Here is a 17,683-nt window from a genome sequence, read left to right on the forward strand (position 1 = left end):
AGAAATATAACAACACTCCAAGAAAAAGCTTTATTGGTTACTTTTCCAGGGAACAGATTCAGTAAATACAGCACTATAGGAAGAGGCTTTAGCTGTTACACAAGTCTTTCAGTTTTTAAGTGCTCTTTAATGATGTTGATCAGGAAAATCTTTCATTGGTGGAATTACTTCTCCAGTCTCCAGAATTGTATCACCCTAGGAAAGACAAGTAAATGTTTAATTAAAATTTATTTTCATTAAATGTACATTTTATTGTAAAATATTTCAACATTTATTGTTTAGCACAATAAATGACTATAAACATATAAACATTTTGTTAACTCAAAATTAAGCCAGGCATGGTGGTGCACACCTTTAATCCCAGCACTCTAGAGGCAGAGTTTGAAGCCAGCCTGGTCTATATAGCAAGTCCCAGAACAGACAAGACTACATAGAAATACTATCTCCAAAAAAAAACCCCAAAAAACTTCAAAATTATTTTCCATTTCCATTTTACTTAAAACATTTCAATTTGGATGCTATATTTTCATCTGCACTAATATATATATATAATATATATATATACACACACATACATATATAAAATCTATATATATAAAGATTAATCAAATTATTACAGGAGGAAAGATTAATCAAATTATTGCAGGAGGACTTAAAAATTAAAGAGTTATAGACATATAAAGTACATATTTAGACTGTCTAATTTTGAAGTATGGATACACCTGTAAGACCATCACCACAATCAACTCAATCAAGATTTAGTATTTTATTCCTTCCATCTACTCTCTCAATCTCCACCTCCAGTTTTCAGGAAAGTATTAAGTCTGGATAGGTGGTCACTCTGCTCTAGTCCATGTTCAGACGCTACATGGAAAAGCTATTACGCTCTGGCATTCATTTTAATAAGGACGGAGACAGGACAGACTGGGAGGACAGCCTGACCCATACTAGTCTATCACATTAGGAAGGAGAAAACATGTTCTGTTAAGCCAGAGACTTGCAACACTGTCACAGCTTGTTCTATTCTAAATTAGATGGCCATTCTGCAGCTTGTCAAAAGGGAAGATTCTGGAAGTGGTCAATAACATAGAAACAGGAAAGGACCACTGTAGCAAAAAAAAAAAAAAAAAAAAAAAAAGAAAATACAGAAATAAAAGAAGTGCTACAAAACCAGTGATATGGTCTTCTGTACAGAGCCTGGTCTTATCCTTTGTACATAAATGGCAAAATAAACACATAATTAGATAAGTAACCAGGCAAGCAAAGAATAAATAAATATTAATTAGCCACCAACCAGCAAGTTAATATCCTATTTTGAGACTATGTGGGGTCTGACACACATCAATTACAAGTAAGTAAATAACAGAAGTTTCCTGTTATTTCCTAAAGCAGAATTCCAATATGGACAGTTAACCAATTTTGATGGTTTGCCCCAAAAGTCCCGTTATAGCTGATAACAGACTATTGTAACGTGGTGATATTTTATTTGTGCTGAAATGTAATATTTTATTTTTATGTTAATAAAGTTTGCCTGGAGATCAGAGGAAATAGCAAGCTATTAACACAAAAGTCAGGCAGTGATAGCACACGCCCTTAATCCAATCACTTGGCAGGCAGGGTCTCTGTGTTCAAGGTCACACTAGGAAACACAGCCAAGCATGGTGACACATGCCTTTAATCCCAGTACCAACCATAGAGACCTGGAGGTCTGTACAGACAGGCAGTGACAAGGAAGTGAGGTAGCTGGGCTAAGAGCTAATGAGAGGGCAGAAAAGCAAGGCAATAAAGGCACAGGTTAGACAGGAAGTAGCTCGCATTTTGGAAGCTACAGAGCTGGTGAGGTAAGGTGGTTGGTGGCTCTCACTATTTCCCTGATCTCTAAGGCTTTCACCCCTATATTTGGCTCCATGTTCTTTAAGACTGCTTAGAAATTCGTCTACAGTAACATATGCTACCTAATGGAAGTTTTTGAATTTACAGTTATAGTGGTTCACTCATTATTTGTAAGCAGAGATAGACAACATGTTTTAGTATACTAAACAACTAAGCCTCATAAACAACCATTAAAAATACCAATTGATTATATATAATATATATTGTTTATATGAAGACTTAAAAATTAAAGCAACATAGACATAATAAAGTGTATATTTAAACTATATACTACAATTTTGAAGTATGGATATACCTATAAGACCATCACCACAATCAAGATAATAAAATATTTATCATTACAAGATTTAGTATTTTATTCCAAAGTACTAAACTTTTGTTTTTGAGACAGGAGCTCACTCTGGAGCCCTGGCTGTTCTGAAAGGTACACTCTGTAGACCAGGCTGGCTTCAAACGCAGAGATCCTCCTGCCACAGGGGGGAGTGCTGGGATTAAAGGTGGACACCAACACACTCAGCTTGATTTAAATTTGAATTGACAAAAAGTATCTCTTCAGGCTTATGCTATAGCCTTTTACCCATGAAAAACTGAGGGTTCCTTCTGCTCTAGGGCAGTCAGGGTCAAAAAACAAGGCTGAGAAATATGGTGTCCACTCCGCATTTTCAAATTCAGTTGCTACTTCATACTATCCTCCTTTTCCCCTACAAGAATACACAAATACACTTCAGCTGACAGTAAGAAAGGATCATTTTATGCTAATGAGCTTGGCAATCACTTGTAGAATGGGAGGGGGAATAATGTACAAGCGGAAAAACTGGAGTTTTGAGACTTACTGGGAATATTCTGGGCTTCGAGTCAACGATGGCATACGGTGTTTTCTGCAATAAAAGTAACTCTGTGTAAATTACAGTGTTAGACTTTCTTCTGAAAATGTTAGATCTTATCCCAAATTTTCCTAGAACTCTGGGCCCATATAACTGTTAATTCAACATCTCTACTTAAGTCACTAGGCATCTCGAAGTTAACCACACCCACAATTTAATTTCCCCTAGCCCCACAACTGCTGCTCCTCATGTTCCCTATCTTAGCTAATGGCACCTGTATTCCCTCAGTGCTAAAATCTGCCAGAAGCCCTAACTCCTCAGTAGGTCCTGCCGGAACCACCTTGGTAATATACCTTGCACCCAACTGATCTCCCCAGGTAACAGTACCTTCCTTGCCCATGCCGCTTGATGTTTTTGCCAGAACTGCTCCAACAGCACCTACTAGCTACCCTGCTTCTACTCATGCCCCCAACAACACAGGTAGCATGATCCTTTCAACGGGGATCATATTTTAGCTCAAAATCTCATAATCCGTAAAGAAAAAGATGGAGTCCTTGCTGTGATCTCCACAACCCTCCATGATCTCACCCCTGGCTAACCACTTGACTTTCTACCACTCTCCCCCACTGTACTGTCGGGGTGCACCATGTAGCGTGGGTCGGTGGAAGAAGGCTCTCCAAGATGAAAGTACTCCAATTTTAAGGCCTATGTGGCAGCAGGAAGGTCCAGTCTCTTCTGATGGACTGAGCCATGAAGAGCCATACAAAAGCGTATTTATTGATTGTTACTCAAAGTATTTCCTCATACCAAGGTCCCTAATCTTAATTTGCATGTCTTACTGAAGGACAGCATCACATGCCCCCATGACTCCAGTCCTTTATTATGTATTGTTTGCAATATGCAATAACAAGATTATTATTAGCATCCGAGATGCACGCCTGAGGCGTCTAGTGACCAAAGTCACGGGATACCTGCAATGCCCCTTCAGCAAAACAATTTTACAGGTCAAGGGAAACAATCACTGTTTTCTACAAGGATTCTTCAAGGTCAAAGTGCTTCTAAAAGATGGTTGTCCGTTCTAGTATCTACCCCAGATATAGTGACTCTGCTACATTCCTACAACACTGTACCCTAGTCACAATGGCTCCCTGATCTCCAACTATTAGTCAAATCAATAAAGCCTGCTGTGTCCCAGGGCCTTTGTGCTCACTCAACCTTCACCTGAAGTGTACTCCTCCTGGGTATCTGCTTGTCCCTTACCTCATTCCAGTTAGGTACCTTTAGTATCACTTCTGCAGAAAGGCCCAATTAAAACAGCAGCTCTGTCATTCTCTATTCCTTTACCCTGCTAATTTCTCTTCCAGAGAATTGATCACCTCCTATATTCATATATGTCTCTTATTCATGTGCTGATTGCCAGTCTCCAAGACTAGAATAAGCATGTCATGAAGCAGGGCACAATCTGCTGTGTACACTGCTATACCCCTATTTACAGTGCTTTGCATAAGAGGGGCTTAATATATAAATGTAGAACAAATAAACTCGTTAAAGCATGTATGTCTGTCTGCACAAGATACCATACCAAAATATTTAAAAGATCATTGGCATGATATAAGACAAGGGGACCAGGACTGTGAGAGAAGCTTAGACTATGATACAAGGGAAATAAAATGTCTTTATTATATGAACTGTGGCCAGGGCCAGGGAGGTGACTCTGGGTAAAGGACCAGGCCTGGCAACCTCAGTTGCATCTCTAGAACCCACATCAAGATAAAAGGAGAAAACCAATTCACAAAATTGTCCTTTGACCTCCCAAGCATATTATGGGACAGCTGTACTCCCACCCACACAGTAACAATACATATTTAAAATTTTTATTCTAAAAAGAACTGTGGCCAAAGTCAAGAAGATACTAAATGTCTTCAGAGATGTAGAATTCAGTTACTGAAACGAATGTTACTATAACGAAGCTGCAGAATTTCCATAAACAAACCAAGAGAAAGAGTAAAAGGTAAGTGGCCCCAGACCCCACCAAACAAGAAATGTTGAAATATGTCCACTAGTGGCTAAGAAAGCATGAATCCTAGGGAACTGTGGTTGGTATCTAATGTGAAAAAAGAACTCTTAAATAAACAAAAATAAAAATAAAAAGATAAAAAAAAGAAAGCATGAATCCCTCAGAGAAGTAATCATATTAATGTCTCTTTTTGTCAACCCGATACTGTAGCTTATTAAATACGCTTCTGCTAGAGGAGAAATGTCTTTGCAATCCTAAGACAACTTGGCCACAGAGATGATAAAGGAAACTACACTCTGTATAAAACGGTAAATGCCAAGTTTTAAAAGTTGGGATAGGACTGGAGAGATGGCTTAGATGTTAAGAGTACATACTGCTGATCCAGAGGACCAGAGTTCAGTTCCCAGCACCCACAATGCTTGCCTCACAGTTGCCTATAACTCCAGTTCCAAAGAAATCAACTCCTCTGGCTTCTACGGGCATCTGTACTCATGTGTACACACCACACAGAGATCTGACACACACAGACACACAACACGGGCACACGCGCAAGCACACATAAATGGAAAATAAATCTTTAAAAATGTAAGTAAGGGTGGGTTGGAAAGGGAAGTGGATCTAGGAAGAGCTGGGAAAGAGGTGAGCACAATCAAAACACATTGTAATTGTATAGAACTCTCAAAGAACTAATAAAAAATAGGTAACTAAAAAAGAAAGTTGGGATGATCCATATTCTATTGTTAGAATGTTTATAATATATAAACATTCTAAGTCTAACAGATTAGGTTCAGGATTAAAATGAAAATGTATAATAGACACACTTCTGATTTGAAGCTGAAAGAATTGCTTCTTAGAGGCACCAATATACCATATAAACACCTAAAATTAAGATTGAACAAATCAAATTTATAGATGGGCTTAAAGCGCTTAAGAGAAAGTGATTACAATTGTTAAGTGGGATTGTCTTGAGTTCAAATTCAATTAGTTCCGAGGTGGTAAGGACAGAATACGCTTTATCAGAGGTATGGCAGTTTAGTTATAAGATAAAAGCACACTTTAAAATCCCAGACAAGACTCTGACCACCTCCTCAGAGCAGCCACCCTCGGATGTTCAACCTTCCTGCAGAAGGCAGTGTTCTTCCGGAGATCACCACGCTAAAGCAGCGGTGAAGTGAGACGGACAGAGACATGAAAAGGCCCAGGGAGCTGCTCGTGAACACAGTTTTCAAGCCCATCAGTACAGGAATGTAAGCCATTCTGACCCTTAATAAATTATTAGTACATTTTATTGTTGCAGAAGGGTTTTCAGCTGGTTTCTGAGATTCCCTACTAGCCCTTACTAACCTTACTGCTGACACAGCAGACGAGCCAGGATAACATGGCTCCTCCAGGAACCATATGGACAGGGAAGCATGTAATTTCAAATCAGTTTGCTTTTTCCCCACTTCGTCTAACAAGTACCAAACTGCAACAGCCTCCAGCTGCCCTGCCTGGTGTAGAACTTGGACTCCTTGGAGCTGGGTTCAATGTTCTTTTGGTTTGTTTTTGTTTGTTTGTTTTTGTTTTGTTTTGTTTTGGTTTTTTTACATTCCTCACAATCATCATGCCATTCTCCCATTTAACAGCGGAGAATTCGGTTGGGTGTGGAAGCTCCTGGATGTCATCAGGTGAGAGTGAGGAGATCCAGGGTTCAAGGCTAGCTTGCAGTATATGAGACTTAGTTTCAATACTCACACAATGAAGAGTTCCACTGCTTGTTATACATACAGCTCACATCTTCTCCCTAGATTTTGAAACTTTCCCTAACTTGGTCTCAGCTTATTGGATCAATAGAGAGCCATCTAGTCTGGAGGACTTCTGGCCATGGTCATCTCTGACTTTCTTTTTTTTTTTTTTGGTTTTTCGAGACAGGGTTTCTCTGTGTAGCTTTGCGCCTTTCCTGGAACTCACTTGGTAGCCCAGGCTGGCCTCGAACTCACAGAGATCCGCCTGGCTCTGCCTCCCGAGTGCTGGGATTAAAGGCGTGCACCACCACCGCCCGGCCATCTCTGACTTTCTATCTTTCCTTCTAACTGGCATAACTTGTTCCCTCACACTCTCCCTTGAATGTTATCTGCCCTCTAACATAATACATATTCCTGGATGTCAGATACTTACTTTTATATATTCTTTCTATAACAATAAAAAGGACACACTAGGTATTCCATTCTTTTGCTCGAAAGACATAATGTGGGCCAAGGAGACGGCTCACAGGGCAAAGGCTTGCTGCTAACCTAACAATCTGAGTTCGTCCCTGGAGACCACACGGTGGAAGTGGAGAACCCACGTCCTTCAAACTGTCTTCTGACATTCTTTAACCTCCACGAACTAACACTTTTGAAGGTAACAAGCCAATATTCTTGCTCCCCTGGACATTCCCTCCAGTTGGACTTGTTTCAGGATTCCTCGTGACTGCATTCAGATGATGAACGTTGGGCAGGAATATCACAGAGCTGAGGCTGCTTTCTTCTTGCTGCTCTGTCAAGCAGAAGCTTCAGCTGTCTCAGACACAGAGATGCTGCCTGCTAGAGTATAACTTAGGGACAGCACTATTCCCAGGCCTTCTTAGTGGACAGACTTAGTGAACATGCATACAAGCACCCGCCCACACTCATGGTTATTTCTCTGTCTACCTATGAATAGATAGTAATAACTGAATTCATACCAACACTTCCAATTCTAATCCCATTCCCCCAGGAGTTCTCCCTTTTCATGGAAACAACCCCTTTCCACCAGTGTACTTACTTGACCAAGCTCCTCAGTATAACAAATCTACCGCCATCACCACCTCCTCCCATGTTTAGCCTCCTCACCATATTTGATGTCCTAGTCCACTTCAGGTTCCTTACTTTCTTCTCACATTCCAATATCCTACACCAGGCTGCTGTCACCAAGGCTCCCTAAAAAGGCATGCTCAGCTGACTCTTAACAACTCTCACTGAACACAAGAATGCCCTCTTTACACTATTTGAGTTCCAACAGCCTACACAAGGAAGTCACCGCTGTTCCTTCTTCCAGGACACCCCAGAAACTGTATGTCCTTCTCCTACCACCCAGAGTCCAATGTTATGTATCAACCGTACTGTGCTTATCTTTAAAATACAGCAAGTGGCTCTGGACAACCCAGGCAAGATCTTTCCATGAAAAAGTTATTATCTTTGGTCACCCTAGATTCTAAAGAAAGAAAATTATGAAAAATCAGACTTTTAAAAACAAGGGAGAATGAAAGGATGAGGAGACCTCTTTTGAATATGACATACCTAAGCTGTGCTAAAAAGGTAGTAGAAATCATCTTCCCGCCTCCTGCTCAGGACTCTAGGTTTAGACATTCTGATCAATTAAACACTACTTCAAGTTATGCATTCAAGTTATAAACTAGTATAAACTAGTTGTATATACAAGTAATCTTTTGAATTTCAAGTTTTGAAACTAGTTGTATCTAAGACTACTTAAGTTCAATTAAATCTGTTACCCAAAAGAATTCAAAGAACTTCAAAATGAACTTAAAGTGGTGTATTATTTCCTCAGTACAGCATAGCCAGGGAAATTATTGGACAATATTAAAGATAAGTTCTAAACAGCATACATTTAACAAATACTTACTGCTACGTGATATTTGACATAATAGTGAATAAACCAGAGAGGTATAAGCACATGAGAAACAGCGAAGAGACTGGACCGGTATGCCTTAAAGACCTGCAGGTGGGAAACACAACACGCAAAATAAACAAATATTCTCTTTTTAAATTTTTTATATTTATTCATTTTATGTGTATTAGTGTTTTGTTTTCATGTATGATTGATGGTGTGTCGCTAGTGTGCCTGGTGCCACTGGAAGTCAGAGAGAAGAAGGCCTTGGATCCCCTGGAACTAGATGTGGTCCTGGGGACCAAAACCGGGTCCTTGGCAAAAGCCAAGTGGTCTTGAGTGCTGAATCATCTCTGCATCTTCACCCACCCCTCATTTTTATTTTCATTAATGTATTTTGAGACAGGGTCCCACTCTTTAGCTCAGGCTGACCCACTGTGTAGCCTGGCCTGGCTTTGAACATGAAACAATCCTCCTTACTCAACCTCTGCAGCTGCTGTATTACCAACATATGCCACTTACTACACAGAACATGAGATAGCTCATTTTCAATGTGTGTGGAACAAAAAGCAAAACAAAAGCAAAAAAAAAATCCCACCGCCAACAGAGAAACAGTGTGATGGTTACTTTACAAACTTCTCAATGGAACATATCTCCTGACAGATTGGGGCTAACCTACCTACTCCAATATTTTCACTAACTCTGGGACTCCCTGTAGGACAGCCAGAGTCAGAGCAAACAAGGCTTAGGATGAGTAGCATTCTGCAAGACTGCTAGACAGGGTTTAGGATAAACAGCATTCTGTAAGATATAAGGCATTCATGTTCAAGATAAAAGAAGACTTCGTATTAACATACAGGTCTTCTAAACTCACTGAGAGCTCTTCTGACATACCATTTTAAAAGGGAAAGTCAAAATACAAAAAAAAAAAAATGGGACTTTTCTATGGCATCTAATTTGACTAAAACACACCCTTTAAGGAGAAAGACAACCTAGAATCTATGTATTATACCAGACGATTATAGAAGAAAAAAAAATCATCGAAAGTAAGGTAAGACAAAATTCAACAAATGATTACTTCCTTAAATCACTAGCTAAGTTATCAGCTTGCCACCAGTGACTGCCAAAATCAACAGGCAATGTCAGATACACAAGAAGGGAGAGGCAGCCTGAATTACAGTTGAATTTTACCACCTTAAGTATGTAGTACCCTTTTACACTAATTTCTGTTGCATTACACTTTGTAGCACAGTAAGATAGTAATTACGTGTGGATTTCAATATGAATTCCTTCATGTGACCAGGAGCAAATCCTTCAAAAAAATTTTCTATGTTTCTCTTTCCTCACATTTAAAATGAGAATTAGGAACTGTTTTTATCATTTAGGAATAAAGAAATGAAGTAATGCATACAAAAACCTCAGCAGAATACTAGGTTCGAAGATAGCAAGAGCCTACTGTTACTACTACTTCTTCTTCTTCTTCTTCTTCTTCTTCTTCTTCTTCTTCTTCTTCTTCTTCTTCTTCTTCTTCGTATTATTATTATTATTATTATTATTGGAAGTAATTGAAAGCAATTCCCACATAGTAGTCATTACTCATCACGGATATGACATAACAGACTCCAAGAAAATATCCGGAACCCTTAAAATAAAAAATAGCCCTAGAATGGATGATTTTTCTGCTTGGCAAAGTCGAGGGATGCAACTTAAAAGTAAACAAACCGTGCTCAAAGTACATACTGAGGCATAGAAAGGGAGCTTTAGAGTGTGACAAAGCATCCCAAATAGAGCCCTGTCTTCTGTTGCGTTCCCTGAGGCTATACTATACCAGCTAGCCCTCTGGCAGCTGAGTGCAATGTTAGCTGGTCTCGATCACCTCGACCTTACAAATCGCCTACATGTTCTCAAATACTAAAATCGCACTCCAGTGAATTCTGGCCTGTTACTCTGAGGGAAAGTATCTACAATCGAAAGAACTACATGTGCTGAAAACCTAAGGCCGGACTTCTCAGTACACCTGACAGCCAAACAGGATCATCCTCCCGAAACCAAGCCGCTCCGGGGACTCCAGATCCCTGCCCAGGGCTCTCGTGATGTGACAGTGTCCGCTAAACCTGAGACCCCAGGCTGACTGTCCCTGGGGGCCCTCCGGGGCATGAACAGGGTCGGGACCGAGAAGAGCGGGGTGCGGGGTGGCCGGGCTGCGACCCGGCGTGGGAACTGGGACCTGTGGGGCTCATCACTCACCACGTTCTTCCACGGGGCCCTGTCCCGCAGAAAGTTATTCCAGAATTCCTCCAGGGGCCAAGACCTGCGCGGCGGCAACACGGGCTCCCGGGGGCTCAGCTCCTGGTCCTTCAGCCACCGCCTCCTCAGCTCCCGCAGCTGCTGCAGCCGCAGCTTCTCATCCGGCGTGTACCCCGTCATGTCGCCGGCGAGCTAGCCAAAGAGACACGGTGCGCGTCCGAACCCGGGGCCGGTCACTTACGCGCGCGGCCGCTCTTCAAAGCGACCTTGAAGACACCGGGCCGCGGCGCGGTGTGATGACGTCACACCAAAACAGTGCCTCTGGGGGCCCGCGGACTCCTTCGCGGAAGTCGGGGTCTGCGCATGCGCAAAACCCTCTCTCCCGCCCTGGTTTTTAAGATCCCGGATTAAAAGCAAGCTCTGGAAGGTCCCTTAGTTATGGATTAATGGGGGCGGGGAGGGGGATGGGATAGAAAGTGTGAGAGGTCCTGGGGCTGGAGTTCAGAGAAGAAAGAACTTGGCCGGAAGGACGAGGACGTGAGTTTACTGGACCTCGGCCCCGCCCCCTTGAATCCCCCTCTTGACCTACAGATAATTGCATCCAGATCCCGTCAAGGGACCTTGAGCAGCTGTGTCGGTTTCTTCCCTCGTCTGTACTGCAGAAATAAAGAAGTCTTTATTTGGGAGGATTACACAGGCCCATTTACTCTCTGATCCAGCCGTCCCCCTTAGAAGCTATCCCAAAGGTATGGTGGTAAAAATGTGCAGAGGTACGCGCGAATACTCATCACAACACAATTTGTAACAGTAAAACCTTAGAGATCACCTCCTGGATTCCTCAACAGAGGATTAGTGGAAAAGCGTATGGTACTGTAAAGCACTGGAATGCAGCCGTCGTATAGATAAGCTTTCTATTCACAACTGTGGAGTGACCCCTACAATCTATTGTTAAGGCAGAGAGAGAGAGAGACCTACACTCAGTAGAAAGAAGAGTATATGGCATGCTATCTTTTATCCAAGAGAGGTGAGCAGTGATTATATATATATATATATATATATATATATATATATATATATATATATATATGCTCTGAAGTTTTTAAATTAATATAATTGAAAACGAATTTTTTTTTTTTTTCGAGACAAGGTTTCTCTGTGTAGCTTTGCTCCTTTCCTGGAACTCACTCTGTAGTCCAGGCTAGCCTTGAACTCACAGAGATCCACCTGCCTCTGCCTCCCGAGTGCTGGGATTAAAGGCATGCGCTGCCGCCACCACCACCTGGGTGATGAAAACGAATTTTGTTCGTTGTTGGAGACAGGGTCTGGTGTAATATAGGCTGGCTTTGAGCTTGCTATTGAAGGGAGACTGGGCTTGAACTCCTAATTCTTCTGTCTCCACTACTCATGAGCAGGGATACACCAGTATGCTCAACTTAAAAACAACTGCTTTTGGTGGAAGAGCTGGCCCTGAGGTCATAAGAGCAGGAGGGCTGTCCCTGCTTCTCATCAGCTGCAGCGCTTGGGAGAGTGGCCCCTACACCTCACCTGGGCAGCACAGCAGAGCTGGCCCTGAAGGTGTAGGCGTGGGAGAACTGACCCTGAGGACTTGAAAGCAGGAGAACTGGCCCTGACCCTTGGTTATAACTGCGAAGGGTGAACTAGCCAGGGCAGTGCTGGAGAGCTCAGTGGTGGTGAAGACAGGGGAGAGCTGGTGGGCTGACCAACCCTCCAACTACAGAGGCCCAGAACCAGGGTTATGTGTGTGTCGGGGGTGGGGGTGGGGGGATGGATGTTAGTCCTGTGGATCGAGGGATGCAGGATCTCCATGACACAGGGCAGCAACAGGATGTCCAGGAAGAGTTCCAGTGAGGGCCCAGAGCGCAGAGAGACCAGGGGCCTCAAACTAGACCAATGATTATTTGTGATGAATGCCTGCATGTAAAAATGTATGAATAAAGGGGTTTACTGCGTGACTCACTGTGTCACACTGCAGCTAGATTTACCCCTTCTTCCTTTTTTTTCCTATTTTTTATCTTAAAATTTTTTTGTGGGGGGGGCAAGTGGGATCTGGAGGCATGATGTGAAAGACACAAAGAATAAATTTAAAAAATTGATTAGAAAGCTAACTGCTTTGAAAACAGCAATATTCTACAGGGAGGGTTAGGCTAGAAGCTGGCGAGTTGTAGAAATGACTCAGCGGTTAGGAACACATGCTGCTCTTTCAGAAGAGTTTGTTTACATCCTGGGGCCTCAGGAAACAGCTCTTCACAAGACAAGACTATGATCTACAAGGATCTCCCCAGGGCACCCACCACTAGCACACATTAGAAGTTTCTAAGACTAGTAGGCAACCGGCAGGTTCCCCAGATCAAAGATAGAAACATTTCAACATCAGTAAGTATGAACTGAGGAATTTTAAAATGTAAAATACATCACACCCACGAAGTCAAAATATTTTGGATGGTTTGTGACTTTTAGGAATCAACTCATTACTTTGAAATCTGATTTTTTTTTTAAAAATCGGACTTTTTTTTCCTAGTTTTTCTGTACAGGTTGCCTCTTACAGTAACCAAGAGCTTACAGGGGACACTTTCTTCAAAGAAGTTCTTTAATACCGAACACAGGAAGAACCGGCAGGCCATTCTACAACCCTTCATTAATGAACCAGTGCAGGGATTGTCTCTGTAGCTGTGGGCTGCTCAGCGAGGCTGCGCCCTCTTGTGGACAGCTGTCTTGTTGCCTCTAAAATAGCCTTGCCAAAGTCTGGAGCTGAGGCCTCAGTCCAGGGAGGGCCTGGGGTAGAGGAGATACAGTCTGAGTTTGCAATCGGTCATTTGGGCTCACTGTTTCCTCCCTTTTCAATCTTTTATTTACATTTGAAATTCCCTTAAAATTTTTTAAAATCCGTGCCTTGAAGCACTGAGCCATTATTTAAGGTATTATCAATCTTCGGGCCCTCATGTAAACTTCTCTTATCTACAGACTTCGACTCTGTTATAATGAGATCTGCATAGTTAATCCTCAAGTAGGAATAAGTCCCCGGAGCCTAACTGCCAGGGTTCAGGTCCTGAGACTGGGATGGGGCATCTGTGCAAGGAAGATTCTGACCAGCAGGTGGCCCCGAATTGCTTGAGTTGTCCTTATTTATACTTTGACAGAGGTGTTTTGTTTTGTTTTGTTTTTCCTACCAGACTTGCGTGAACAGTTTTATTATTGGCTCCTATTTTTGACTTTTAAGAAATATATCATAGTCATTACCAAAAGACCCCATTGTTCCCCTTTATGCTTCCCCAAATACACCTTCCCACCCCCTGTATAACCTTATTCTAGACATAGAGTTCATCATTTTTGTTTTTGTTTTTTTTTCAGAGCTGAGGACCAAACCCAGGGCCTTGCGCTTGCTAGGCAAGCGCTCTACCACTGAGCTAAATCCCCAACCCCGAGTTCATCGTTTTTTGCAGGCTGAACTAAATACAGAGCCAGACACATCCTTCTCTGCAGCCCTTATGTCATCTGGCAGCTACTTGCGGTTGCAAAGTTAAAAAGTAATAGACATGGGCACAATGCTTTAAGGACAACAATATTCAAACCCAAACAATTCTTTCATGTCTATAAGATATGCTCTTATATAGTTCCCTTTTCTCAATCTCTCAATAAAAGTCAGGCTTTGACAAAGCACTCTTTTCCTATCCCATATCCTATACCATACTTCCATATAAGTTCCTGTATATGGTAAAGATGGATCTTTCTATCCCATATTTTGCATTGCATTTTTCTCATTGGATCATACCAGATCCTACCACTGATTCTACATGCTTGGTGTCCAGGGAACTTGCTCTCAACAGTTGGCACTATGTGTATTCCTGAGGCTTTTTCCCTATTCTGTATATGCATGCCTCACTTTCCTTTCCAGAACTGTGAGACATGGTTAATGTTCCAAGTGTTGTTTTTTCATATATACCTAACTGCCCCTATTGAGTCAGAAAAGTTTCCAGGAATAGAAGTTGTAATTAGTAATTCCAGATAAGAAATTTGAGAAGCCTTAGCTCCCTGCTGATCTAAAGGGAAACTATTGTAGAAAGAACAGAATTTCCAGGGGAAATTGCAGCTGTTGCATTTGTGACTGATAAAGTAAAACTAAAAAACCACCCAAAGAATCAATACTATGGGCGAGAAATACAATGAGAGAGAAAAGAACCTGCAGGTTGCACCAATTTTGCAAATTCCTATGCTGTCCCATGGTTCCATGGGCGGATTGCCCCAGGAAACCCCTTGGACAGATAGTCATATGCCAAGCCGAAACTAAGCTGCATGGCTCCAGACACCTAACCAAGCTAGGAAGGACTATATAAAGGCATTTGACAATTCAAATAAATGTTTCCTTTACTAATAAAATTAAATACATCTAGTAATTTCTTGATTTGAGGACCATCATCCTGACTTTCTGTGGAAACCATTCCACTCTCACACTTAGTAATAGTCTGTGTGCGTGAGTTGGAGGTGATGGGCCTGAGACTTTGGCCTTCCTGGATGACTGCTCAGATGCAGCATCCCCAGTCAGGAACTGAATTCAGCACTTGGTTTCTGGGAGCCACTGTGATCCCGACACCATCACTGAGAGCCCGCCACAATAAGAACCTTGACAAGATTGGTATGTCCCTTGGATGATGTTATCAAGCTGAATAGAGAGGAAGAAAAGAAGCAAAATTTTCCAAGACGAAATAGACTCCAGCAAAATGGTACTTTCAATTCAGGATGAGAGTATGGTGGGGAACCCAGCAGAATTCTGGTTTTGGTAAAACTAGTTAGTGTGAGCCCTAGAGGAAGAGTATTGCCTGGAAAGAGACGTCCTTATAGAGTTACCACTTTGCAGCTAGGGAAACAACTGGAATTCAAAAGGGAATCAGTCCTATGAATTGTCCACCTCTAAGTGACAAGAATATAGAATGATATTTTCCAGCACTAAAAAGGAAGGCAAGCCTTCTGAGACCAAATGAAGTACAAAGGAAACCAGTTCTCAAGAGACATAACCAGTTAAACAAAAAATAATAATACTCCAGCTAATTTTACCAGCAGTGGAAATAAATTAAGTCCTCAGAAAGATACTCCCCAGGCTACTTTTCTTTTCTGAAGAGGCCTGAAGGTTCAGGCCCAGTTGAACACAGAACAGCTACTAGATGGTAGCAAAGAGAACTCACTAGTGGGTACTTCCACCACAGTGGAGGAATTTTGACTGTGTCCATTGACAATCCTGGAGCAGTACAATGTCCAGTAATTCAGGCAGTGGAGGAATTTTGACTGTATTTATTGACAATCCTGGAACAGTACAGTGTCCAGTAACTCAGGAACCACGATTGTCTCTGCTGCTCTACCCTCATTCTTGACAAAAAGAGAGCAGTCTGATGTGAAAAAAGTTCCTAGAGGCGTTCCTCTAGAGTTTGACATAAATAGTGTGGGAAAACAGGCTTTGGATGAACAATTTGGGATTCTGAAAGAGCAAAGAACCACCCGCACATTCAACAGAGGAGGAAGCCGCTTTGTAACTGGGATAGGTCCACATCATAGGAACTCCTAAGCGATGACTGAAAAGTTGAATCGCTTTAAGGGTTCATCAGAGAAGTTCAAGAAGCCTTCTTTCAAAACAGTCACAAGCCTAAATAACTTCATTTTTGAAGGATTTTTTAATGTATAAATAATGTCCTGAAAAAATAACAGGGAATGTGCTGTGGGATGGTCTGTATGTCAAATGTGTTGCTGATTGATCAATAAATAAGTCACTGATTGGCCACTGGCCAGGCAGGAAGTATAGGCGGGACTAACAGAGAGGAGAATTGAGAAAACAGGAAGCTGAGTGAGAGAGACACTGCCAGCCGCCACCATGACAAGCCGCATGTGAAGATCTCGGTAAGCCATGAGCCATGTGGCAAGCCAGCCGCCACCATGACAAGCCGCATGTGAAGATCCCGGTAAGCCACAAGCCATGTGGCAAGGTATAGATTTATGGAAATGGATTAATTTAAGCTGTAAGAACAGTTAGCAAGAAGCCTGCCACGACCATACAGTTTGTAACCAATATAAGTCTCTGTGTTTATTTGGTTGGGTCTGAATGGCTGTGGGACTGGTGGGTGTCAGAGATTTGTCCTGACTGTGGGCCAGTCAGGAAAACTCTAGCAACAGGAATGTACCTACCTGTTCTTAAAGATTTCATGGTCTGCCCATGAACGAGAGCATGACTTCTTTGGTTCTTCATAAAGCCAGAGGAAGACAGAAAGACAGAAATGGAATATTTGTATGAGTGTGTTGTTTAGGATCTCATCACTTTTGTCCAGTTTTTAGACATTGCCATGGTAAATCTTAAAGTTCAGAAATAAGAGTACACACTGGTGTAGCTAGAGTTTTCCTGCCTTGCCCACAGTCAGGACAAATCTCTGTCACCCGCCAGTCCCACAGATGCTCAGACCCAACCAAGTAAACACGGAGACTTATATTGCTTACAAACTGTATGGCCGTACCAGGCTTCTTGCTAACTGTTCTTACAGCTTTAATTAATCCATTTCTATAAATCTGTACCTTGCCACGTGGCTCGTGGCTTACCGGCATCTTCACATGCTGTTTGTCATCATGGCGGCTAGCAGTGTCTCTGACTCAGCCTTCCACTTCCCAGCTTTATTCTCCTCCTTGTCCCGCCTATACTTCCTCCTGCCTGACTAATGGCCAATCAGTGTTTCATTTAGCAACCAATCAGAGCAACACATTTGCCATACAGAACATCCCACAGCACCCCGTACTTGGTCTCTGCTACTTACCCACTAATGTGCTGGGGTAAGAAGTACAGTTGACTTTTTGTAATTAGAGGCATATTTTTTGTTAAAGTATAGGAGAATTTCAGTTTTGGCTTTTAAGATTTATGGAAATATTTGGAACTCGGTTCATTTTTCGGTCATTGTTAGGTTAACCACCACCACCACCACCACCCTCCCCCCCTGCCGCCCCCCACACCCACACCCCTGCCAGTTCTAAGCATGCAGTACTGAACTTTTAATAAGAATGTGGCTCTCAGGATTAGTCTCAGATC

General features: G+C 42.1%; 1 protein-coding gene and 1 pseudogene across 1 annotated transcript; one reads left to right on the forward strand and one right to left on the reverse strand.

The window, feature by feature from the left end:
• Positions 1-16: 16 nt before the first annotated feature.
• Ndufb6 (NADH:ubiquinone oxidoreductase subunit B6) lies at positions 17-10,916 on the reverse strand. Its single transcript, XM_059254109.1, has 4 exons — positions 10,609-10,916; positions 8,377-8,469; positions 2,727-2,771; positions 17-195 (listed from the first exon to the last, which is right to left on the reverse strand). Exons 1-4 carry the CDS (start codon positions 10,786-10,788, stop codon positions 127-129), a joined length of 387 nt encoding a protein of 128 aa, XP_059110092.1. The 5' UTR covers positions 10,789-10,916; the 3' UTR covers positions 17-126.
• Positions 10,917-15,138: 4,222 nt separating this feature from the next.
• Positions 15,139-16,183, forward strand: LOC131904749 (UAP56-interacting factor-like; annotated as a pseudogene).
• Positions 16,184-17,683: the final 1,500 nt, after the last annotated feature.

This window comes from Peromyscus eremicus, chromosome 2 (genome assembly GCF_949786415.1).
Source record: "Peromyscus eremicus chromosome 2, PerEre_H2_v1, whole genome shotgun sequence".
In the NCBI taxonomy this organism is placed as follows: domain Eukaryota; kingdom Metazoa; phylum Chordata; class Mammalia; order Rodentia; family Cricetidae; genus Peromyscus; species Peromyscus eremicus.